Here is a 25379-nt window from a genome sequence, read left to right on the forward strand (position 1 = left end):
TATAAAGGCAAAGGGGATAAAAGAGAGTGCAAAAATTATAGGGGGATAAGTCTGTTGAGTGTACCTGGTAAAGTGTATGGTAGAGTTATAATTGAAAGAATTAAGAGTAAGACGGAGAATAGGATAGCAGATGAACAAGGAGGCTTTAGGAAAGGTAGGGGGTGTGTGGACCAGGTGTTTACAGTGAAACATATAAGTGAACAGTATTTAGATAAGGCTAAAGAGGTCTTTGTGGCATTTATGGATTTGGAAAAGGCGTATGACAGGGTGGATAGGGGGGCAATGTGGCAGATGTTGCAAGTGTATGGTGTAGGAGGTAGGTTACTGAAAGCAGTGAAGAGTTTTTACGAGGATAGTGAGGCTCAAGTTAGAGTATGTAGGAAAGAGGGAAATTTTTTCCCAGTAAAAGTAGGCCTTAGACAAGGATGTGTGATGTCACCGTGGTTGTTTAATATATTTATAGATGGGGTTGTAAGAGAAGTAAATGCGAGGGTCTTGGCAAGAGGCGTGGAGTTAAAAGATAAAGAATCACACACAAAGTGGGAGTTGTCACAGCTGCTCTTTGCTGATGACACTGTGCTCTTGGGAGATTCTGAAGAGAAGTTGCAGAGATTGGTGGATGAATTTGGTAGGGTGTGCAAAAGAAGAAAATTAAAGGTGAATACAGGAAAGAGTAAGGTTATGAGGATAACAAAAAGATTAGGTGATGAAAGATTGAATATCAGATTGGAGGGAGAGAGTATGGAGGAGGTGAACGTATTCAGATATTTGGGAGTGGACGTGTCAGCGGATGGGTCTATGAAAGATGAGGTGAATCATAGAATTGATGAGGGAAAAAGAGTGAGTGGTGCACTTAGGAGTCTGTGGAGACAGAGAACTTTGTCCTTGGAGGCAAAGAGGGGAATGTATGAGAGTATAGTTTTACCAACGCTCTTATATGGGTGTGAAGCGTGGGTGATGAATGTTGCAGCGAGGAGAAGGCTGGAGGCAGTGGAGATGTCATGTCTGAGGGCAATGTGTGGTGTGAATATAATGCAGAGAATTCGTAGTTTGGAAGTTAGGAGGAGGTGCGGGATTACCAAAACTGTTGTCCAGAGGGCTGAGGAAGGGTTGTTGAGGTGGTTCGGACATGTAGAGAGAATGGAGCGAAATAGAATGACTTCAAGAGTGTATCAGTCTGTAGTGGAAGGAAGGCGGGGTAGGGGTCGGCCTAGGAAGGGTTGGAGGGAGGGGGTAAAGGAGGTTTTGTGTGCGAGGGGCTTGGACTTCCAGCAGGCATGCGTGAGCGTGTTTGATAGGAGTGAATGGAGACAAATGGTTTTTAATACTTGACGTGCTGTTGGAGTGTGAGCAAAGTAACATTTATGAAGGGATTCAGGGAAACCGGCAGGCCGGACTTGAGTCCTGGAGATGGGAAGTACAGTGCCTGCACTCTGAAGGAGGGGTGTTAATGTTGCAGTTTAAAAACTGTAGTGTAAAGCACCCTTCTGGCAAGACAGTGATGGAGTGAATGATGGTGAAAGTTTTTCTTTTTCGGGCCACCCTGCCTTGGTGGGAATCGGCTGGTGTGATAATAAATAATAATAAAATATATATACACATACATACATACAAAACAACCACTCTGAAAAAATAGAGAAATTCCAAGCGCTTTCGTGACTACTCACATTATCAAGGAACTATAAATCTCGAACTAAGATTAAAACAACATAAATATAGCATTAGAACTGGACAAGATTCCAATGCTCTATTTATTCATGTAAGGGATTTTAACCATCCAATTGATTTTCAAAAAGTTGAGAAAGTAGTATCAAGCAAGTCCATGGTCGACAGGAATATAATTGAATCTTGTTTCATAAAAAGCAGTTTTGACAATAATATGAATATTTCCTTTGGTTTATATAAATTAGATCCATTTATAATTAATAGAATTTGGGAAGAATTTAATAATACACTGGACAAGGAAGCTATATAAGGGGTCCGGCCAGCACCTCACTATCAGATCCCACAACGGTTAAACACGTGACGCGCGGCGACCCAACTTGGATAGGTCCCTTGCACAACTCACCCCCAAGCTATTCTACCCAAGAAAGTTTAAAAATTATTATTTGTCCAGTGTATTATTAAATTCTTCCCAAATTCTATTAATTATAAATGGATCTAATTTATATAAACCAAAGGAAATATTCATATTATTGTCAAAACTGCTTTTTATGAAACAAGATTCAATTATATTCCTGTCGACCATGGACTTGCTTGATACTACTTTCTCAACTTTTTGAAAATCAATTGGATGGTTAAAATCTCTTACATGAATAAATAGAGCATTGGAATCTTGTCCAGTTCTAATGCTATATTTATGTTGTTTTAATCTTAGTTCGAGATTTTTACCAGTTTGACCGTAATAAACTTTATCGCAAATTTTACAAGGAATCTTATAGACACATCCATCAGCATTTTGGGGGGAATTCTTTATCAAAAGTTTTTTCACTATCAAGATTTTTGAATACAACTTTAATATTAAAAGTCTTAAGAAGAGAAGGCATATCAACCAAGTTTTCATGGTAAGGGAGAACCAACATATTTTTAGTTGAATAAGGCTGGTTGTCCCTTTTTGGGTTATAAAAAGTGTTTCTAGCAACTTTAAAAGATTTATCAATTACATTTCTTGGGTATTTTAAATCATTACCTATTTCATAAATTTTGGATATTTCCTCATCTATGAACTCAGGACTACAAATTCGTAAAGCTCTCAAAAACATTGATGAGAAAACAGACAGTTTGACTCTATCTTGATGCGAGGAATAATAGTGGACATAGGAACAGTTATTTGTAGGTTTTCTGTAAATTTTAAATTTGAATTCATTATTACCCTTAATAATTAAAACATCTAGAAAAGGCAATGAGTTATTTTCTTCAAACTCAACAGTTAAGTTTATAGAATGGGCTAAGCTATTTAATTTTCCAAGGAAATGGTGTATATCTACATTTTTGGGCATAAGACACAAAATATCATCAACATATCTGAACCATTTAGCTCTATTAGGGAGGATTGTGTTAAGCAACCTTGTTTCAAAAAAATCCATGTATAGGTTACTAAGAACAGGTGAAAGAGGATTTCCCATTGCCATACCAAACTTCTGAGTGTAAAACTTATCATTAAATACAAATTTTGCATCAACAATGCAAAGTTTAATAAGTTTAATGATAGTAGGAACTGGCAATGGTAAATCATAGTTAACGAGTTCTTCAGATAAGAAACTTAATAAATCATCAACAGGAACTTTCGTAAACACGGAAGTAACATCAAAACTAACCATGTTAAAATCATTTAAGTCAGTCAAGGAGCTTAATTTATCAACCAAGTCTATGTTGTTTTTAACATTAAAGTTAGAAATTTTGCCAACAATAGGGCTCAAAATATCAACAAGCCATTTGGATAATTTATATGAAACTGACCCTATGGAGCTAATAATTGGTCTGACTGGATTCCCTGGTTTGTGTTTTTATTAGTCCATACATGTAAGGTAAAGATGGATTAGTGGAAGTAAATTGTTTGACTAATTCATCTTTGCCTTTCAGTAGAAGTTTTATTGTTTTATTGAAATTGCTGTTAACGGTTTCTAGGGGATTTTTCCTAAGTTTAGAATAGGTTTCAGTATCATCTAAGAGATTATTCATTTTTTCTTGGTAATCATTTTCTTTCATAATTACTATTGCATTTATTTTGTCTGCTTTAGTAAGGCGCAAATTTTTATTGTTATTAAGTGTATCATAAGACTTAAAGAATCTTTGAGGGCAATTGGGAATGTTTGGTTTTAACATAGAGCTATATACCATTCCTTTACTAATATTAATTTCATCAGAGGACAAATCAGAAAATTTTTCAAAGTTACAAAAGGCTTTTGCAATTTCAACATTATTAAGTTTTTTTGAAGTTGCAAAACTTAGGCCAAAACCTAGAGCAGCAGTTGTATGTTTGTCTAAAATTTCATCTGATAAGTTAATTATAAAATTGTTATTAGCATGTAGATATACACCATTTCCTTGGAAAATTAAATAGCTTAGCCCATTCTATAAACTTTACTGTTGAGTTTGAAGAAAATAACTCATTGCCTTTTCTAGATGTTTTAATTATTAAGGGTAATAATGAATTCAAATTTAAAATTTACAGAAAACCTACAAATAACTGTTCCTATGTCCACTATTATTCCTCGCATCAAGATAGAGTCAAACTGTCTGTTTTCTCATCAATGTTTTTGAGAGCTTTACGAATTTGTAGTCCTGAGTTCATAGATGAGGAAATATCCAAAACTTATGAAATAGGTAATGATTTAAAATACCCAAGAAATGTAATTGATAAATCTTTTAAAGTTGCTAGAAACACTTTTTATAATCCAAAAAGGGACAACCAGCCTTATTCAACTAAAAATATGTTGGTTCTCCCTTACCATGAAAACTTGGTTGATATGCCTTCTCTTCTTAAGACTTTTAATATTAAAGTTGTATTCAAAAATCTTCATACAGTGAAAAAACTTTTAATAAAGAATTCCCCCCAAAATGCTGATGGATGTGTCTATAAGATTCCTTGTAAAATTTGCGATAAAGTTTATTACGGTCAAACTGGTAAAAATCTCGAACTAAGATTAAAACAACATAAATATAGCATTAGAACTGGACAAGATTCCAATGCTCTATTTATTCATGTAAGAGATTTTAACCATCCAATTGATTTTCAAAAAGTTGAGAAAGTAGTATCAAGCAAGTCCATGGTCGACAGGAATATAATTGAATCTTGTTTCATAAAAAGCAGTTTTGACAATAATATGAATATTTCCTTTGGTTTATATAAATTAGATCCATTTATAATTAATAGAATTTGGGAAGAATTTAATAATACACTGGACAAATAATAATTTTTAAACTTTCTTGGGTAGAATAGCTTGGGGGTGAGTTGTGCAAGGGACCTATCCAAGTTGGGTCGCCGAGCGTCACGTGTTTAACCGTTGTGGGATCTGATAGTGAGGTGCTGGCCGGACCCCTTATATAGCTTCCTTGGATGCTTTACTTTCATAGTTCCTTGATAATGTGAGTAGTCACGAAAGCGCTTGGAATTTCTCTATTCTTTCAGAGTGGTTGTTTTGCATATTTTGAAATCACCTGTTTACTGTGATCTTATTGCATATATACATGTATATAGGTAGTAGGTTGGTAGACAGCAACCGCCCAGGGAGGTACTACCGTCCTGCCAAGTGAGTGTAAAACTAAAGCCTGTAATTGTTTTACATGATGGTAGGATTGCTGGTGTCTTTTGTCTGTCTCATAAACATGCAAGATTTCAGGTATGTCTTGCTACTTCTACTTACACTTAGGTCATACTACACATACATGTACAATTTATTTTTATTTTTTTTATTATCACACCGGCCGATTCCCACCAAGGCAGGGTGGCCCGAAAAAGAAAAACTTTCACCATCATTCACTCCATCACTGTCTTGCCAGAAGGGTGCTTTACACTACAGTTTTTAAACTGCAACATTAACACCCCTCCTTCAGAGTGCAGGCACTGTACTTCCCATCTCCAGGACTCAAGTCCGGCCTGCCGGTTTCCCTGAATCCCTTCATAAATGTTACTTTGCTCACACTCCAACAGCACGTCAAGTATTAAAAACCATTTGTCTCCATTCACTCCTATCAAACACGCTCACGCATGCCTGCTGGAAGTCCAAGCCCCTCGCACACAAAACCTCCTTTACCCCCTCCCTCCAACCCTTCCTAGGCCGACCCCTACCCCGCCTTCCTTCCACTACAGACTGATACACTCTTAAAGTCATTCTGTTTCGCTCCATTCTCTCTACATGTCCGAACCACCTCAACAACCCTTCCTCAGCCCTCTGGACAACAGTTTTGGTAATCCCGCACCTCCTCCTAACTTCCAAACTACGAATTCTCTGCATTATATTCACACCACACATTGCCCTCAGACATGACATCTCCACTGCCTCCAGCCTTCTCCTCGCTGCAACATTCATCACCCACGCTTCACACCCATATAAGAGCGTTGGTAAAACTATACTCTCATACATTCCCCTCTTTGCCTCCAAGGACAAAGTTCTTTGTCTCCACAGACTCCTAAGTGCACCACTCACTCTTTTTCCCTCATCAATTCTATGATTCACCTCATCTTTCATAGACCCATCTGCTGACACGTCCACTCCCAAATATCTGAATACGTTCACCTCCTCCATACTCTCTCCCTCCAATCTGATATTCAATCTTTCATCACCTAATCTTTTGGTTATCCTCATAACCTTACTCTTTCCTGTATTCACCTTTAATTTTCTTCTTTTGCACACCCTACCAAATTCATCCACCAATCTCTGCAACTTCTCTTCAGAATCTCCCAAGAGCACAGTGTCATCAGCAAAGAGCAGCTGTGACAACTCCCACTTTGTGTGTGATTCTTTATCTTTTAACTCCACGCCTCTTGCCAAGACCCTCGCATTTACTTCTCTTACAACCCCATCTATAAATATATTAAACAACCACGGTGACATCACACATCCTTGTCTAAGGCCTACTTTTACTGGGAAAAAATTTCCCTCTTTCCTACATACTCTAACTTGAGCCTCACTATCCTCGTAAAAACTCTTCACTGCTTTCAGTAACCTACCTCCTACACCATACACTTGCAACATCTGCCACATTGCCCCCCTATCCACCCTGTCATACGCCTTTTCCAAATCCATAAATGCCACAAAGACCTCTTTAGCCTTATCTAAATACTGTTCACTTATATGTTTCACTGTAAACACCTGGTCCACACACCCCCTACCTTTCCTAAAGCCTCCTTGTTCATCTGCTATCCTATTCTCCGTCTTACTCTTAATTCTTTCAATTATAACTCTACCATACACTTTACCAGGTACACTCAACAGACTTATCCCCCTATAATTTTTGCACTCTCTTTTATCCCCTTTGCCTTTATACAAAGGAACTATGCATGCTCTCTGCATATATATAAACACATATATATAAACACACCCCTCTGGGTTTTCTGCTATTTTCTTTCTAGTTCTTGTTCTTGTTTATTTCCTCTTATATCCATGGGGAAGTGTAACAGAATTCTTCCTCCCTAAGCCATGTGTGTCATAAGAGGCGACTGAAATGCCGGGAGCAAAGGGGCTAGTAACCCCTTCTCCTGTATATATTACTAAATTTGAAAGGAGAAACTTTCGTTTTTCCTTTTTTGCCACCCCACCTCGGTGGGATACGGCTGCTAATTGACCAGTTTTACATATTCGGCATGACATAATATATATATATATATATATATATATATATATATATATATATATATATATATATATATATATATATATATATATATTGGCAGAGAGCATGTATAGTCCCTTTATATAAAGGGAAAGGGGACAAAAGAGACTGTAAAAATTATAGAGGAATAAGCTTACTGAGTATACCAGGAAAAGTGTACGGTAGGGTTATAATTGAAAGAATTAGAGGTAAGACAGAATGTAGGATTGCGGATGAGCAAGGAGGTTTTAGAGTGGGTAGGGGATGTGTGGATCAGGTGTTTACATTGAAGCATATATGTGAACAGTATTTAGATAAAGATAGGGAAGTTTTTATTGCATTTATGGATTTAGAAAAGGCATATGATAGAGTGGATAGAGGAGCAATGTGGCAGATGTTGCAAGTATATGGAATAGGTGGTAAGTTATTAAATGCTGTAAAGAGTTTTTATGAGGATAGTGAGGCTCAGGTTAGGGTGTGTAGAAGAGAGGGAGAATACTTCCCGGTAAAAGTAGGTCTTAGACAGGGATGTGTAATGTCACCATGGTTGTTTAATATATTTATAGATGGGGTTGTAAAAGAAGTAAATGCTAGGGTGTTCGGGAGAGGGGTGGGATTAAATTATGGGGAATCAAATTCAAAATGGGAATTGACACAGTTACTTTTTGCTGATGATACTGTGCTTATGGGAGATTCTAAAGAAAAATTGCAAAGGTTAGTGGATGAGTTTGGGAATGTGTGTAAAGGTAGAAAGTTGAAAGTGAACATAGAAAAGAGTAAGGTGATGAGGGTGTCAAATGATTTAGATAAAGAAAAATTGGATATCAAATTGGGGAGGAGGAGTATGGAAGAAGTGAATGTTTTCAGATACTTGGGAGTTGACGTGTCGGCGGATGGATTTATGAAGGATGAGGTTAATCATAGAATTGATGAGGGAAAAAAGGTGAGTGGTGCGTTGAGGTATATGTGGAGTCAAAAAACGTTATCTATGGAGGCAAAGAAGGGAATGTATGAAAGTATAGTAGTACCAACACTCTTATATGGGTGTGAAGCTTGGGTGGTAAATGCAGCAGCGAGGAGACGGTTAGAGGCAGTGGAGATGTCCTGTTTAAGGGCAATGTGTGGTGTAAATATTATGCAGAAAATTCGGAGTGTGGAAATTAGGAGAAGGTGTGGAGTTAATAAAAGTATTAGTCAGAGGGCAGAAGAGGGGTTGTTGAGGTGGTTTGGTCATTTAGAGAGAATGGATCAAAGTAGAATGACATGGAAAGCATATAAATCTATAGGGGAAGGAAGGCGGGGTAGGGGTCGTCCTCGAAAGGGTTGGAGAGAGGGGGTAAAGGAGGTTTTGTGGGTAAGGGGCTTGGACTTCCAGCAAGCGTGCGTGAGCGTGTTAGATAGGAGTGAATGGAGACGAATGGTACTTGGGACCTGACGATCTGTTGGAGTGTGAGCAGGGTAATATTTAGTGAAGGGATTCAGGGAAACCGGTTATTTTCATATAGTCGGACTTGAGTCCTGGAAATGGGAAGTACAATGCCTGCACTTTAAAGGAGGGGTTTGGGATATTGGCAGTTTGGAGGGATATGTTGTGTATCTTTATATGTGTATGCTTCTAGACTGTTGTATTCTGAGCACCTCTGCAAAAACAGTGATAATGTGCGAGTGTGGTGAAAGTGTTGAATGATGATGAAAGTATTTTCTTTTTGGGGATTTTCTTTCTTTTTTGGGTCACCCTGCCTCGGTGGGAGACGGCCGACTTGTTGAAAAATATATATATATATATATATATATATATATATATATATATATATCTATATGTATATATATATATATATATATATATATATATATATATATATTTTTCAACAAGTCGGCCGTCTCCCACCGAGGCAGGGTCACCAAAAAGAAAGAAAATCCCCAAAAAGAAAATACTTTCATCATTATTCAACACTTTCACCTCACTCATATATAATCACTGTTTTTGCAGGATGCTCAGAACATAACAGTTTAGAAGCATATACGTATAAAGATACACAACATATCCCAAAACCCCTCCTCTAGAGTGCAGGCATTGTACTTCCCATTTCCAGGACTCAAGTCCAGCTATATAAAAATAACTGGTTTCCCTGAATCCCTTCACTAAATATTACCCTGCTCACACTCCAACAGATCGTCAGGTCCCAAATACCATTCGTCTCCATTCACTCCTATCGAACATGCTCATGCACGCCTGCTGGAAGTCCAAGCCCCTCACCCACAAAACCTCCCTTATCCCTTCCTTCCAACCTTTTCAAGGATGACCCCTACTCCGCCGTTTCCCAGAGAAGCAGGGTGACCCAAAAAGAAAGAAAAAATTTTCATCTTTCAACACTTTCACCTGCACTCATACACAATCACTGTCTTTGTAGAGGCACCCAGATACGACAGCTTAGATGTCCCTCCAAACTGCCAATATCCCAAACTCCTCCTTTAAATGGCAGGCATTTCCAGGACTCAAGTCTGGGTAAGCAGTTTCCCTGAATCCCTTCACAAAATATTACCCTGCTTACACTCCAGCAGCTCGTCAGGTCCCCAAAAACCATTCGTCTCCATTCACTCCCATCTAACACACTCATGCACGCTTGCTGGAAGTCCGAGCCCCTCGCCCACAAAACCTCCTTTACCTCATCCCTCCACCCTTTCCTAGAACAACCCCTACCTCGCCTTCCTTCCCCTACTAATTTATATGCTCTCCAAGTCATTCTACTTTGTTCCATCCTCTCTAAATGACCAAACCACCTCAACAACCCCTCTGACTAATACTTTTATTAACTCCACACCTCATTCTAATTTCCACACTTCATAATATTTATACCACACATTGCCCTTAGACATGACATCTCCACTGCCTCCAGCTGCCTCCTCGCTGCAGCATTTACAATCCATGCTTCACACCCATATAAGAGTGTTGGTACCACTACACTCTCATATATTCCCTTCTTTGGCTCCATGGATAAATTTTTTTTTTCTGTCTCCACAAATACCTCAAAGCACCACTCACCTTTTTTTTCTTCATCAATTCTATGGTTAACCTCATACTTCATAAACCAATCTGCTGACAAGTCATCTCCAAAATATCTGAAGACATTCACTTCTTCCATACTCCCTCCCTCCAATGTGATATCTAATTTTATCTAAATAGTTTGTTACCCTCATCACCTTACTCTTATCTGCGTTCACTTTCAACTTTCTACCTTTACACACCCTCCCAAACTCATTCACTAACCTTTGCAATTTCCTTTATCTAAATCGTTTGATACCCTCATCACCTTACTCTTATCTGCGTTCACTTTCAACTTTCTACCTTTACACACCCAGACTCATTCACTAACCTTTGCAACTTTTCTTTAATCTCGCAAAAGCACAGTATCATCAGCAAAAAGTAACTGTGTCAACTCCCATTTTGTATTTGATTCCCCATAATTTAATCCCACCCTTGTCCCCAATGCCCTAGCGTTTACTGCTTTTATGACCCCATCTATAAATATGTTAACCATTGTCACATTATACATCCCTGTCTATGACCTACTTTTACTGGTAAGTAATCCTCCTACATACCCTAACCTGAACCTCACTATCCTTATAAAAACTCTGTACAGCACATAGTAACTTACTACCTATATACAGAGCAAGGGGCTAGTAACTCCATCTCCTGTATATATTACTAAATTTAAAAGGAGAAGCTTTTGTTTTTCCTTTTGAGCTGCACTGCCTCAGTGGGATACGGCTGGTTTGTTGAAAGATATCTAATGTGTATACAGACAGGCAGACGTGCACACATATTTATTCATACTTTGTATTACAGATTCACTTCTGGAAAATGGGGACCATCATGCAGCTTTCGAGATGAGCAAGCAGCGTGGCGTGATGACTCCTCGGAAGTTAGTGATGAGGGCTACAAAAGTCAAGGCAACACTGCTTCACGCTCATTACCAAGAACGCGCAAACCAACACCCAAGAAAAATCTTGATATGGATACAACTGAGATGATAGGTAATTATTACTTTTATATTCTAAAGGCAGCACTGTACGTGGGTTGTGTAATTAAGATGAGGTTCATGCAGCTACTGGTGTGTGCAGGTGTGCTATGATCCAAGTCCATTCTGTGACTCAGATCCAATGGGTCCAATAATTTTGAAGAGCCTCTGCTTGACCTCAGGCATTCAGCACTAAGTGGCCTGCTCACAGTTACTAAGTGGCCCACTCATTTTCATGAATGGTTCATTCGTGCCATTCACATTCAGTGAGTTCCAGTTAATCAGATCCCATGCAAAGATTGCAATATGGAATTGTTGTAGCAACTAAGATCAGTGAACACATGTGCACAGTTTAGTATAGGCAAGAGAACTCAGCTCTCTTTCAAAGTCTATAGTAAAGATCACAGTACAATAGGACCCCCACATCTGAGGGACCCCCCATATCCCCAGGACCTGCTGCAAATACCAAAACTGCAGATAGTAGCAAACCCTATACAGTGGACCCCCGCATAACGATCACCTCCGAATGCGACCAATTATGTAAGTGTATTTATGTAAGTGCATTTGTACGTGTATGTTTGGGGGTCTGAAATGGACTAATCTACTTCACAATATTCCTTATGGGAACAAATTCGGTCAGTACTGGCACCTGAACATACTTCTGGAGTGAAAAAATATCGTTAACCGGGGGTCCACTGTATATAAGTCGTTTTTTGTTTACACACATACCTATGATAAAGTTTAATTGATAAATTACACATAATAAGTCTAGAATTAGCACTTTTTCACTGATGGGAAGCACTTTAAGGCTTCTCTTAGGTTTTGAAGAACTGCCATCATTATTACTTTTGCACCTTGGTGTCATTATTAAGCAAAATTAAGTCTTATTTTCGGGCCATGGTAAACCATGGATAACTGAAACATTGGAAACAGGACCATGGATACAGGGTCTGGTGTCATTATTAAGCAAATTTTCAGGCCACAGTAAATCACGGATAACTGAAACCTCGGAAACAGGATCCACGGATATGGAGTCCTACTGTATGCCATGGCAAGCATCTGCCATCACACACATGAGATTGTAGCTACAAACATTTTATTGTATCCTATTTTACAGAGGAGTGCTAAACTCATACAGATCACATAGCATTTTTGGAAAGGGTGGATGGTTCCAATTCCTTGAACCTGTATACCTTCACCATTATTAAGATTTCTGTGCAGGGACAGATAAACATAAAAATGACTCTCAGTGGTACTACACCACACTGTAACACCTCAGTATGAACAGATTTTCACCTGAGGTGTTTACAGTTTCTCACTATAGAAACATGTTACTTTCTCACTTTTTTTTTTTCAGTCTCTAAAGAGGACTTCAGTTAGGGGTTGAAATATACAGACCAACTTATTACATGGGTTATTACATAGCACTGACAAGATCAATATGCTATTATTGGTTATGCTTTACATACTAATTACAGAAGGGCCCCACTTATATGGCTGTCCAGGCTACCTCCGTAAAGTGGAACGCCATTTCTTTTCCACTCATAAATGCATATAAATACTAGATAACAAGTTTACACTAATATATATTAAGTTAGCAATAGAACTATGCATTAAAAAAAACAATAAAAAAGTAAAATATGCATATAGTACACTCACTGCTTACCTTAAAATATTTGTAGTTTTAATGTAGAGTGAGATGAGTAGTATTTATTGTAAGAAATCAGTTGTGGTAGGTATGGTAACCAGCCAGGCTACTGTCTCTAGCAAGACAGTGGTGAAAGCTTATAAACTAAGGAAGGAGGAAGTTAGGGTGATATATAAGCAACTATTGGTAGAAAGGTGGGCTAGTGAGAGTATAGGTAGTGTGGGGGGTTGAAAAGGGGTGGGATAGTTTTAGAAAATGCAATGTTAGAATGTGGGGCAGAAGATATAGGAGGGTGGGTGTGGGAGGAAAGAGGAGTGATTGCTGGAATGATGAGGTAAAGGGTGTTGTGGAAAATATATAGTATATTTTCCGAAAATAGTGTATTTGTACATAAATTAATAAAATATATTGTATTTAATAAAAATTATATTATAAAAAATGGGAAGCTCGGCGCCTGCACAGTCGAGCAGGGAAGAGTCGCCATGTTTTTTGAATGAGCCAAGAAAACGTTAGTGAAAATGAGAAGAATTTTTGTCGCTCTAGAGGTTATATTGGGCTTACACCTCTCAAATAGGAGCCGAAATTGTTGGAATTGCAGTCCTGCATAACGAGAGAATCAGGCGACTGGGCAGGACTCCATAATTAGATGAAAACAGAATATTACCCCCAGCTAAGTCATGTCTATATTTATGTTTATAGTTCTGGCCAGTATTATCATAAATGTAGACAGGGGGGTTTTTGAGTATGATACACAGTAATTTCCAGACAAATTGGTGAGTGTTATGATTATAAATTCTCCTTCTGTTATATAAATGTGTATATGTAATCATTTATTAAATTTAATATACAGTCCACAAAAATTATAATAATTTTACCAGAATTCCTGGTGTGTATGTACAATTCATTTGCAATTAATATAGGCCTAGAGCAACTTGTGGAGAGATAGATGGTAGGTATCGAAGGGGGACATTTTTGCGACCTAAGTGTCCTAAAAATTCCTACTTGTCTCTGTAACTTTGATAAATAATAATTATCTTTGTTACCATTTATTTGTATGTATGTAATGAGATTCATCCAGGTAAATGTAATTTACCACAGGTGTGATGAGGGAGAAAAAAGAAAGTTTTTTTTTTTTTTTTACAAAGCAGAAGTGATATAAGAAAGGTGGAGTAGGTGGCGAGTAAGAGAGAGGTGAGGGAGTGTAAAAAGAGAGCAGTAGAGTGAGTGAAGGGCTGTCAACAAATTTTGCTGTGAATAAAAAAAAGTTTTAGAGAGAGATAAATAGGTTGAGAAAGCCTAGGAAACAAATGGATTTGACAGTTAAAAACAGAGTAGGGAAGTTAGTAGACAGCAACCGCCCAGGGAGGTACTACTGTCCTGCCAAGTGAGTGTAAAACGGAAGCCTGTAATTGTTTTACACGATGGTAGGATTGCTGGCGTCTTTTTTTTTTCTGTCTCATACACATGCAAGATTTCAGGTACGTCTTGCTACTTCTACTTACACTTAGGTCACACTACACATACATTACAAGCATAACTATACACACCCCTCTGGGTTTTCTTCTATTTTCTTTCTAGTTCTTGTTCTTATTTATTTCCTCTTACCTCCATGGGGAAGTAGAACAGAATTCTTCCTCCGTAAGCCATGCATGTTGTAAGAGGTGACTAAAATGCCAGGAGCAAGGGGCTAGTAACCCCTTCTCCTGTATATATTACTAAATGTAAAAGGAGAAACTTTCATTTTTCCTTTTGGGCCACCCTGCCTCGGTGGGATATGGCCAATGTGTTGAAAGAAAGAAGAGAGGGAGGCAGTAATTTCATGCACTGATCAGGGAGGTACATCTTTTAGGAGTGAAGAAGAGGCAGATGTGAGTGTAGAGGAGGTGCATGAGGTATTGGGTAATATGAAAGGGAGTAAAGCAGCTGGAATTGATAGGATCCTGACAGAAATGTTAAAAGTAGGGGAGGGGGGGGGGATATAGTTTGAAGTGGTTGGTACTTTTGTTCAATAAATGCATGAAAGAGGGAAAGGTACCTAGGGACTGGTAGAAAGCATGCATAGCTCTTTATATGAAAGGAAGGGGAACAAAAGAGACTGTAAAAATTATAGGGGAATAAGCCTACTGAGCATACCAGGTGAAGTGTATGGTAGAGATATTATTAAACGAATTAAGAAGTAAGATGGAGAGCAGGCTTGTAGATGAACAAGGAGGCTTTAGAATGGGTAGGGGATGTGTAGACCAAGTGTTTAGATTGAAGCATATTAGTGAACAATATTTGGATAACAGTAGAGAAGTTTTCATTGCTTTTATGGATTTAGAAAAGGCATATGATAGGGTGGATAGAGAAGCAGTGTGAAAGATGTTGCAAGTGTATGGAATAGGTCGTAAGTTACTAAATGCTGTAAAGCGTTTTTGAGGATAATGACGCTCAAATTAAGGTATATAGGAGAAAGAACCATCAAATACAAATTAGGAGGTGACACATAATTTCTGCTGATGATTCTTTGCTCTTGGAAGATTCTGAAGAGAAGTTACAAAGGTTAAGAGACTAGTTTGGGAGAGTGTGTACAGGAAGGAAGTTGAAAGCGAACATAGATAAGGGTAAAGTGATGAGATTATCAGAGTTAGGTAAAGAAAATCTGGATATCAGATTGGAAGGAAGGAGTGTGGAAAAAGCGAATGTGTTCAGATATTTGGGAGCAGACTTGTCAGCGGATGGGTTTATGAAGGGAGAGGTTAACCATAGAATTGATGAAGGGAAAAAGGTGGGTGGTGGATTGAGGTATCTGTGGAGACAAAGAAGGGAATGTATGAATATAGTGGTATCAACAATCTTATATGGGTGTCAAGCATGGGTTGCGAATGTTGCAGAGGAGGCGGCGGCTGGAGGCAGTGGAGATGTCGTGTCTTAGGGCAATGTGTGGCATAAATATTATGCAGAGAAGTCATAGGAGGTGTGGAGTTACTAAAAGTATTATTCAGAGGGCTGAGGAGGGGTTGTTGTGGTGGTTTGGTTATTAAGAGAGGATGGAACAAAATAGGATGGGTATATAAATCTGTGGTGGAGGGAAGGTGGGGTAGGGGTCGTCCTAGGAAAAAATATGGAGGGATGGAGGGGGTAGAGGAGGTTTTGTGTGCAAGGGGCTTGGACATACAGCAAGCATGGGTGAGCATCTTAGATAAGAATGAGTGGAGACGAATGGTTTTTGGGACTTGACGAGGTGTTGGAGTGTGAGCAGGGTAATATTTTGTGAAGGGATTTAGGGAAACTATTTAGCCAGACTTGAGTCCTGGAGGTGGGAAGTACAGTGCCTGCATTCTAAAGGAGGGGGTTTGGGATATTGTACAAGAATGGTATACAATACTACTACTACTACTACAACAACTAACCCATCCTTTTGGGTATGACCAACTTCCACTGGGGGATCCCGCCTACCAGTGATTATGCCCTCATCTGCTACCCATTCCTTTCCACCTGACGTTAGTATATAAGCATCAGCTTTCTTGCCTGTGCTCCACAATCTTCATGACTACAGTGCTCTTCACACCAACTCCAAGGCTGAGGGACTGATTACCTCATCTTTTGCACATAGTTCTGTCTTTACATTATATCCTAGAATTTATATTGATAAAGCCATTGGATGGCAAAACGTCTACAATAAAGATACCCATATGTTGTACATGGGTTTGGGATATTTGCTGTTTAGAGTGACATGTAAACTGTTGTATGTGTGTGCCTCTGGCAAGATAGTGTGAATAATGGTGAAAGTGTTTCTTTTTTCAGGTTACCCTGCCTCTGTGGAAGATGGCCAGTGTGTAAAAAAAAAAAAAATGTATGCGCGCGCGCACACACACACAATGTACACGCATGCCTAAATCAGGCCAAGTATCTAACAACAAGTGCCTTTGACAACTGGTAACTAGCTCGCATGCACTATAATGAATGATTTAATGGGGGAAAGGGTGTACGTTACTGTTATCTATTTCCTAATTGTGAGATTTATTTTTCCATGATGGTTGGTTCTAGACACTACAGGACACAAAGAACATGGTAACCTGTATGTAGAACAGTGCAGGAAGAGCAAACAGAATGGAAGAGAGGGTGTGCAGGTGTGTGAGAGCGAGTGTCAGGGTGGGTGTGAAGGTTAGCTTTGAATAAACATTAGAAATGCTTTACTAGAAGACACAGAAATAATGTACAGTGGACCCCTGCATAACGATCACCTCCGAATGCGACCAAATATGTAAGTGTGTGTATTTATGTAAGTGCGTTTGAACGTGTTTGTTTGGGGGTCTGAAATGGACTAATCTACTTCACAATATTCCTTATGGGAGCAAATTCGGTCAGTACTGGCATCTGAACATACTTCTGGAGTGAAAAAATATCGTTAACCGGGGGTCCACTGTATTGTTAATTTACACAATGCAGAGCCATGTATAGTTGTACAGTACATTGATTTTTTCCTGTACCATAAATAATTTTTTATTTTCTTACCCTACAGAACGGCCAGAATCATCCATGACACAAATGTCCTCAGAGGGATCATCCATGTCAACAGAGGAGTCAGTTAACACTCCTCCACGTTCTCCAACAAACGCCATTGCCACTCCTCATTACCCACTAGCAGATGCTACCAATACTTGGTCACCACCTTCACAAAGTAAACATAAGAATTCCAGCAATATACCTAAATCAAAAATACCTTTCATTGATTCTCTAAAGGGCCCATTTATGGGTAGTAAGAAATCAAAGAAAACTTCGCTTCCTGAAGAAAAATCCCCATCAAAACCTGCTTGGAATTCAGGACCTGGATTGCGTCGGAATAGTGAGGATCGTGGGAGTCGTGTTATAAGTCGCAGTCGAAGTGCTACTAGTGAGGGTGGATTAATGATGCTAGGCAGAGAATCTCCTTCACGTATGTCCCACAGACCAACAGCAAGGCGACCATCTCTCTCTGGTGGACCACAAGATAAAAATACTTGGAATGGCAGAGCTTCACGGGAACAGCCACGCCTCACAGCAGATACCTATAAACCACCAACCCCTCGCACTGTACGTTCAGCGTCTGCATCTCCAGCAACCACACGTCGACATTTTGGGCATTCAGCCCCAGCCACACCCTTAAATCGATCACCAAAGCGTTCAGCACCAGGATCCACTCTCGCATCACCAACTACTAGTGGCCCAGTGCTTAAACAGCTTGCTGATCTTGAACCAGATGAGAATACTCTCCTCTGCATTAAAGACATATATGACTCACTTAGGGCAAAAGTGTGTGAGAGCTTAGCAGCAGAAGGTAAGTCACTGCCACCAGAACTAGCTCAAGAATATACATCTTCCTGGGTAAATGCACATGTATCTAGTAGTGGAAGTCAGAGTTTAGATCCAAAAATAAATTTAAATGTTGGTACTACCAGCCCCACTAGTTCTCTCAAGGTTGCACCGAGAAAGTCTGGTGTCGGGTCTCGCATTCCTGCACCAACATTCTTTATGTCCCGCCAGACAGAAATATAGCAGTGACATTTTTTTTAAAGAAAAAAAAAATAGGCTGTGGAGGTGGCATAGTGTGCATGAAAAAGTGCCTGCACATACTTTAACAAATTTCTCATATGTAAACCTAAGAAGATTATACATTAGGTCTGTGAACGAACTGATTATACACAAGCTACAATAATTAGTGTAATTGCTTGGGAAAATTCACCTTGGTGTGGTATCTAACAGGTATTTGTAAACACACTAATGCCACCAAGATAACTCTGAAGTTTTGCTACCCAATTGTGCCTCTGTAATCACACTAAACATGAATGGTGCTCCTTACCTAACATGTGATATGTTGCAATTTACATTATTTCTGATATTACGAAAGAATAACATTCCGATATTATTGTGTTTGATATCGGTTGTGTCATAACGCAAATACTAGTCGAATGTAGAATAGAAAAATTATAACTTTTTAAAAAATATTTAAAATGTTTCTAATTCAATCTGATATTACTATTGAGACAATTTAGTACAATGGTATATAGCTTTACAGCCTTATTTCATCCAGACTTGTGTTTCAGTTTAGCTACTGCTGTTTTTAAAATGTATAGTAATCATTCATGGGGCAAGTGCTAAACCCATAAGAGTCATACAGCCACCTGAGGAATTAGGAGGCAATGAGGTTCAGTCTACGAGAGGTTAGGTCCAATTCCTTGGATCAAGAGCCCTTCACACATACCTCCCTTGAGGGGTTAATGTCTTTGTTTCTTATGCAAAATATATATTAATCTACAGCACTTGTGATCTAGAGGGGTTGCCTATTTTTTTTAGATTATATTATTTACAAAGAAAAGCACTAAACTTGTATGGGTCAGTCAGTGCTAAATTCTGTTTAGAGAAAATCAGTCTTATTTTTTAATGAATTGTGTTTTTATCATTACTATGTACTACATATTAAAAATGTTTGCCACCTGAGAGAAGGCTTTTTGACAACTTAGTTAAATTCTATTAAAAGTAGTGAAAATGATTATTAAAGTCCACAGTATAATGTACACTAAAAGTTTCTAATTGGTCATGTTAGCAGCAGGTAATGAAAATGAGTAGGAGAAAATAATGGGCATTTTTAACGTGTGTAAATAGTAAAAACTGCTGTCCAATGCCATTTAATTAATAACTTTAGGCCCATTATTAATGTCAAATTTGTGGGGAACTTGACCTGTGCTTTCCTCTCATGGACATGACTCTGAATATTGTTTTTGAAAAGAATGTTCTCATTTTAATAATTTATTGTAAGGAAATTAAGATTGTATTCATTGAGAGTTGTTAAATAAATTAATATTTGCTAAAACTGTTACCAATTTTTATATTACAAAATTAAATATATAAATTTTAGTTATATATGATGCAAATATCAGCTAGTTTCAAATATTTTATTGAGTTGAAACTTTAAAAGAATTTGTATACTCTTAGCAATGTTGCTGTTATGAGTAAATATTACATAAAGTTGAACTAATATCAAAATTCTAAGGTTAGGTTATTTCCATTAATTACTGATACCAGATTAGTAATAAAAAAATGTCATTACATTAAAGTAGCAATGCATTCCTATTTGGAGTACCAACAGTGTAAGTATAAGAAATGCAAATTATAAATCACAGTGTAATTAGTGTTGCACATAAAAGATGCTGTTTGACTGATGTTGAAGCCTAGGATATCTGTAGTGATTGAGAGCTGTCTGGAAGACACAGTGCTTCACATGTTTTGTTCCCACTGCTGTTTATGCTTCTATCAAGCACATGAACACAGTAACGTTGCCAATACTGGTATGCTAAACAACTCAACTTTATATTTTTATGTTTTGTTTCCTGCACTAAAATAATGAATGATAAAATGGCTTATAAGTTTAAAAATCACTTATACTAATCTTAATCTGGGTTCCTTATTTCTCTTAAGGAATTTTTGGGGGGACCCTGAAATAAGAGGAAGAACCTGTTAACATGAAGAACTAATATTCACTGGCTCAATGTTTTGTGATGGGCATGTGTAAATAATGTGTTTCTTCTTTTGGGTCACCCTACCTTGGTGGGAGATGGCCAGTGCATTAAAAAAAAAAAAAAAAAAAAAAAAACTATTGCTTTACATAGGGTATCATGAAGCTCTGATTTAATTCAATGTGACGAATCCACATAAATTCTAATTAACAAAATAGGTTGTGTACCTAAACTTAGTGTACTCTAGGAAGCCTATCCCCTAACTGCCAACTCCCCTACAACTTGGTTCACTGCTTTTCTTTAATTCATCTGTGTAATCTGTTGGCCAGCTGAATATACCCCACTCAACTGACCTCGGACATTGTTATTATAATCTACATTTTTTAATAAAGACAAAAGAATAAAAGTCTTTTTTTTTTACCTGCATATTCTGAAAGTTTTATTTTTTTTTCAAATAATAGTTAATACAATGTCAGCGATGTTACTGTATAGTATATAGTTATCTGACTTGAATACTTGGTCACAAGAAAGTGAGAAGCTATGACAAAAGAACCTTTTATCTACAAGGAAAAAATTATCAGTTTCTAATCAAGAGAGCTAACTGATGTATTTCACAATGATTTGAAAAGTACATTTTTTAAAACATTACATATACAGTACAGTCATCCCCACAAATTCATGGCCTTCTGTATTTGTGGATTTTGATTATTTAAAACTTTAATTCCTATGGTAGAATTACTTTTATTTATAGTACTGGCCCAATACCCTAAATTAAAAGCTACCTTAAGATTTCCTATGAATGCCAGTATTAAGCACATTAGAACATATTAAATGATGTATTACAGAGACTGGTCTCAAATGCAGAATGAACCCAAATCTGAAAAAGAAATTATGTAGATGTAATTGCATATTATTTGCAGTTCTTAGTTTTGTGGAACCTCTGGGAACGTAACTTGACTCCCCTCTCCTCAAAACTTGTAGGAATGACTGTACAGTACATATAATTTACAGCTGTAATTTTGCATTCTTTTTACAATAAAACAAGATATATACTTGCAGTAATAATCAGAACTGAGAATTTTAACAGAATTCAACTGAAAATGGTTAGAGCTTTAATTCAACTGCTTTATTTAGAAAATGAACTTCAGTACTTGACTATTGTATTGTGCACTTAAAGGAAAATGTAATTAACTCAGCACTACATATGCAATGTACATGTATTTGAATACTCACAGATCATGTCACATAAGACAGACATAGTACCTCTAATAATATACTGTACGATAAATGAGGTGGGATTTTGTAAAACGAAATGATGATACTGACTGCCTTCCACTAGCACTGGGTGAGCAGAGGCACAGTGTCAACAAGGGTTCGTGTCAAGCCCTCCACTGTAAATTAAAATGAAAGATTAATTAGCAAACTTACACTAGTAAATCTGAAATGCAGTACTACAATATTCTATACTTGCTTCAACATACAGTGAGCCCTCGGTCATCGGCCGTTCCACTTATCGGCCAACTCGTTTATTGGCTGGTTTTTCGGCATCTGGTTATCGGCTGTTATTTCACTTATTGGCCATATTGGATACTTATCGGCCAGTGATGCTCACGTATTCCTGAGTCAGTGCAGCTGTGTCGCTGGCCAAATGAGGAAGCTTTTGCTCATTCATCCAAACATTTCGCTATAAATCAGTGTTTTTCTTTGTTATTTATTAAGTGCAACTGCGAAATAAGTAAGCATAGCCCCAAAGAAAGTTCCTGTGGTAAAGAAAGTGAGAAACATGATGGAATATAAGAGAGAAGTGAATGAAAAATTTGAGAGTGGTATGTGAGTGTTGGAACTTGCCAGGATGTAAGGGAAAAACAAATCTACCATCACTTCCATCATGGCAAACAAAGAACAAATCAAGGAAGCTGATGTTGCAAAAGGAGTAAATGTGATAACGAAACAAAGGTCACCAACAATGGAAGATATGGAAAAGTTATTATTGTTGTGGATCAGAGAAAAACAATTAGCGGGAGATAGTGTTGTGGAGTCAGTGATCTGTGAGAAGGCAAAGCAGTTGTATGCAGATCTTGTAAATAAAATGCCTGGAACAAGTGATGCTGTTTGTGAATTTAGGGCCAGCAAAGGCTGGTTTGAGAGATTTAAGAAGCATAGTGGCATACACAGTGTGGTAACGCATGGAGAGGCTGCAAGTTCAGATAAATGTGCGGCTGAAAAATTTGTGCAAGATTTAAGAGGTACGTAGAGGCTAAAGGATTCCTCCCCCAACAAGTATTCATTTGTGACGAAACAGGCCTGTTGTGAAAGAAAATGCCAAAGAGGACCTACATTACGCAGGAGGACAAGGCCCTGCCTGGACACAAGCCTATGAAAGACAGGCTTACTCTCTTGTTCTGTGCTAATGCTACTGGGGATTTCAAAGTGAAGCCTTTACTGGTGTATCACTCTGAAAATCTCAGTGTGTTCAAGAAACACAATGTTTTGAAGAGTAAATTGTGTGTGATGTGGAGGGCTAACAATAATGCATGGGTCACAAGGCAAATTTTCAAAGAGTGGGTGAATGATGTGTTTGGCCTGAGTATGAAAAAATACCTCTTGGAACAAGTGCCTCCTGGTACTGGACAATGCTCCTGCTCATCCTACAAACTTGGTGCTTTGAAGTGACCTTGGACACAGAATTGACCCTAAGAGAGTTCTGGAGGAATCACTTCAATATCCTCCATTGCATAAGCCTTATAGGTAAGGCTTGGGAGGGAGTGACTTTCAGGACTTTGAACTCTGCTTGTAGAAAATTGTGGCCAAAATGTGTCCAAGAGAGGGATTCTGAAGGGTTTGGGGCTGACCCTGAGGACCCTATGCCTGTTGTGAAATCCATTGTATCTCTGGGCAAGTCCATGGGGTTGAAGGTTAGTGGTGAGGATGTGGAAGAGTTGGTGGAGGACCACTGAAGAGCTGCAAGAGCTTCATCTGGAACAGCAACAGACCACAGCTCAGGAACTTACTTCAGAGGAGGAGGAAGAGGGAGTGAAGAAGGTGACTTCAGAGATTAAGGAGATTTGTGCAATGTGGACTATTATTATTATAATAAAAAAGAAGCACTAAGCCACAAGGGCTATACAGTGCTGCAGGGTAGGGAAGGAAGCGAGGGTATTGGGCGGCAGAAAGGGGAAGGGATGATCAGTAGGTTACAGAAAACAGCGGGGCAGGGGATAGTGCGGGGGTAGAGGGTAGCAAGAGATTGAGGTAGAAAGGGCTGAAGGTATCATCAGAGTTTGTGAAGTAAGTCAGTTGTTGTCAAAAAGTCAATGAGAAAGTCCGGATGAAAGGTGGGTCCATCAGTGAGAAGGGAAGGTGAAGAGAGAGCAGCGGAGCGAAGACGACGTTGGAGGTAAATTCTGCATGCTCGTTGATAAAGTGGGCAGTCTAACAGAATGTGGCTGACCGATAATGGAACCTGACAATTCTCACAGAGAGGAGCAGGGAGCCTCTCCATGAGATATCCATGAGTAAGACGAGTATGGCCAATGCGAAGACGGGAGAGAGTAGTCTCCCAACCTCGACACTGGTGACAAGAAGACGGCCAGTAACCTATACTCGGTTTAATAGATTGAAGTTTGTTACCAAGCAGAGCAGACCAATGTTGTTGCCAACAGGTGTGAAGGTGGGTAGCTATTGCAGCAAAATAGTCCGTAAATGGAACACCTCTATATGAAACTGGTAGGTCATGTACTGCTGACTGCGCAGCAGTGTCTGCTTGTTCATTGCCCTGTACGTCAACATGACCAGGGACCCAACAAAAAACAACCTCTTTATGCTTGGTAGAGATGCGGTGTAGCCAAAGTTGAATACGGAGGACTAAGGGGTGAGGTGTATCAAATTTCTGTATAACCTGTAAAGCACTAAGGGAGTCTGAGACAACCACAAATGATGACACAGGCATAGATGCAATACGGATTAGTGCTGCAAGAATGGCATACAATTCAGCAGTAAAAATACTAGCCGAAGATAGTAAATGCCCTCGTACGACGCTGTCCGGAAACACTGCTGCGAATCCTATGCCGTCAGAAGACTTAGAGCCATCTGTGTACACTGCAATGTCATGAGAATGAGAGTGGAAGTGGTCAAGAAAAAGAGAGTGGGAAGCTACCGTAGACAGTTGGGCTTTTGAGCAAGGGAGTGAGAAAGAACAGACTCAAACAGCTGGAACTTTCCAGGGGGGTAGGGAAAAGTGAGATGCTACATGAACATAGAAAGGTGGTAATTGAAGAGAAGACAAGAGTGAATGTAGGCGAAGAGAGAAGGGATGGAGCAAACAGAGGCGGTAAACAAATAAAGAATGTCTACTAATATCGGTGACCATTCTATAAATGGAAGGATTGCGGAGATCATGAGAGCATACATAGTAGCAAAGGCAATGGGCATCATGGGGATTGGATAAGGATGGAATGTTCGCTTCTGCATAGAGGCTCTCAACAGGGGAAGAGCGAAAAACACCAAGGCATAAACGTAATCCTTGGTGGCAATGTGAACTAGGGTGCAAGCTTTTGCTGAGAAATATCACCCTGACCAAGTTGAAACAAGCTACATCTGCAACAGGTTTAGTGACAGAACCTTGTCCCACTTCAGGGAAATCTTAAGGAGATGCCAGAAACAGAGCTCTCTCGACAGATATTTTGTGCAGCAGGGGTCCAGTGACTCTCAAGCTCGTCCTAGTGGCATTAAAAGACAGAGAAGGGAAGTAACCTCAGATAGGGCTTTGATACTGAGAAGTCCTTATGGAGGGGGGATCCCCCTTCCAAACAATAAACTCTCCTCCTTATCTTCCACAAGCCAACAACAGTCTTCAATAAAGGTATGCAATACTGATTTAACTGTTTATGTATTTATTTTATTTAGTTCTCATTGTTTTGTGTA

General features: G+C 38.8%; 2 protein-coding genes across 6 annotated transcripts in view; one reads left to right on the forward strand and one right to left on the reverse strand.

The window, feature by feature from the left end:
• The window catches only part of pigs (pickled eggs), an 802884-nt gene extending 782291 nt beyond the window's left edge, over positions 1 to 20593 (forward strand). For both annotated transcript variants that reach the window (XM_070081188.1, XM_070081194.1), the window contains 2 exons: positions 11162 to 11349; positions 17486 to 20593. In XM_070081188.1, coding sequence (XP_069937289.1) covers positions 11162 to 11349; positions 17486 to 18498 — 1201 coding nt within the window. In that variant the 3' untranslated portion in view covers positions 18499 to 20593. The remainder of the gene's footprint in view (positions 1 to 11161; positions 11350 to 17485) is intronic.
• A 272-nt stretch (positions 20594 to 20865) lies between these two features.
• Grip128 (gamma-tubulin complex component 5) overlaps positions 20866 to 25379 on the reverse strand; it is a 203977-nt gene continuing 199463 nt past the window's right edge. For all 4 annotated transcript variants that reach the window (XM_070081180.1, XM_070081159.1, XM_070081166.1 and 1 more), the window contains one exon: positions 20866 to 21847. In XM_070081180.1, the coding sequence (XP_069937281.1) occupies positions 21836 to 21847 (12 nt within the window). In that variant the 3' untranslated portion in view covers positions 20866 to 21835. The remainder of the gene's footprint in view (positions 21848 to 25379) is intronic.

This window comes from Cherax quadricarinatus, chromosome 6 (genome assembly GCF_038502225.1).
Source record: "Cherax quadricarinatus isolate ZL_2023a chromosome 6, ASM3850222v1, whole genome shotgun sequence".
In the NCBI taxonomy this organism is placed as follows: domain Eukaryota; kingdom Metazoa; phylum Arthropoda; class Malacostraca; order Decapoda; family Parastacidae; genus Cherax; species Cherax quadricarinatus.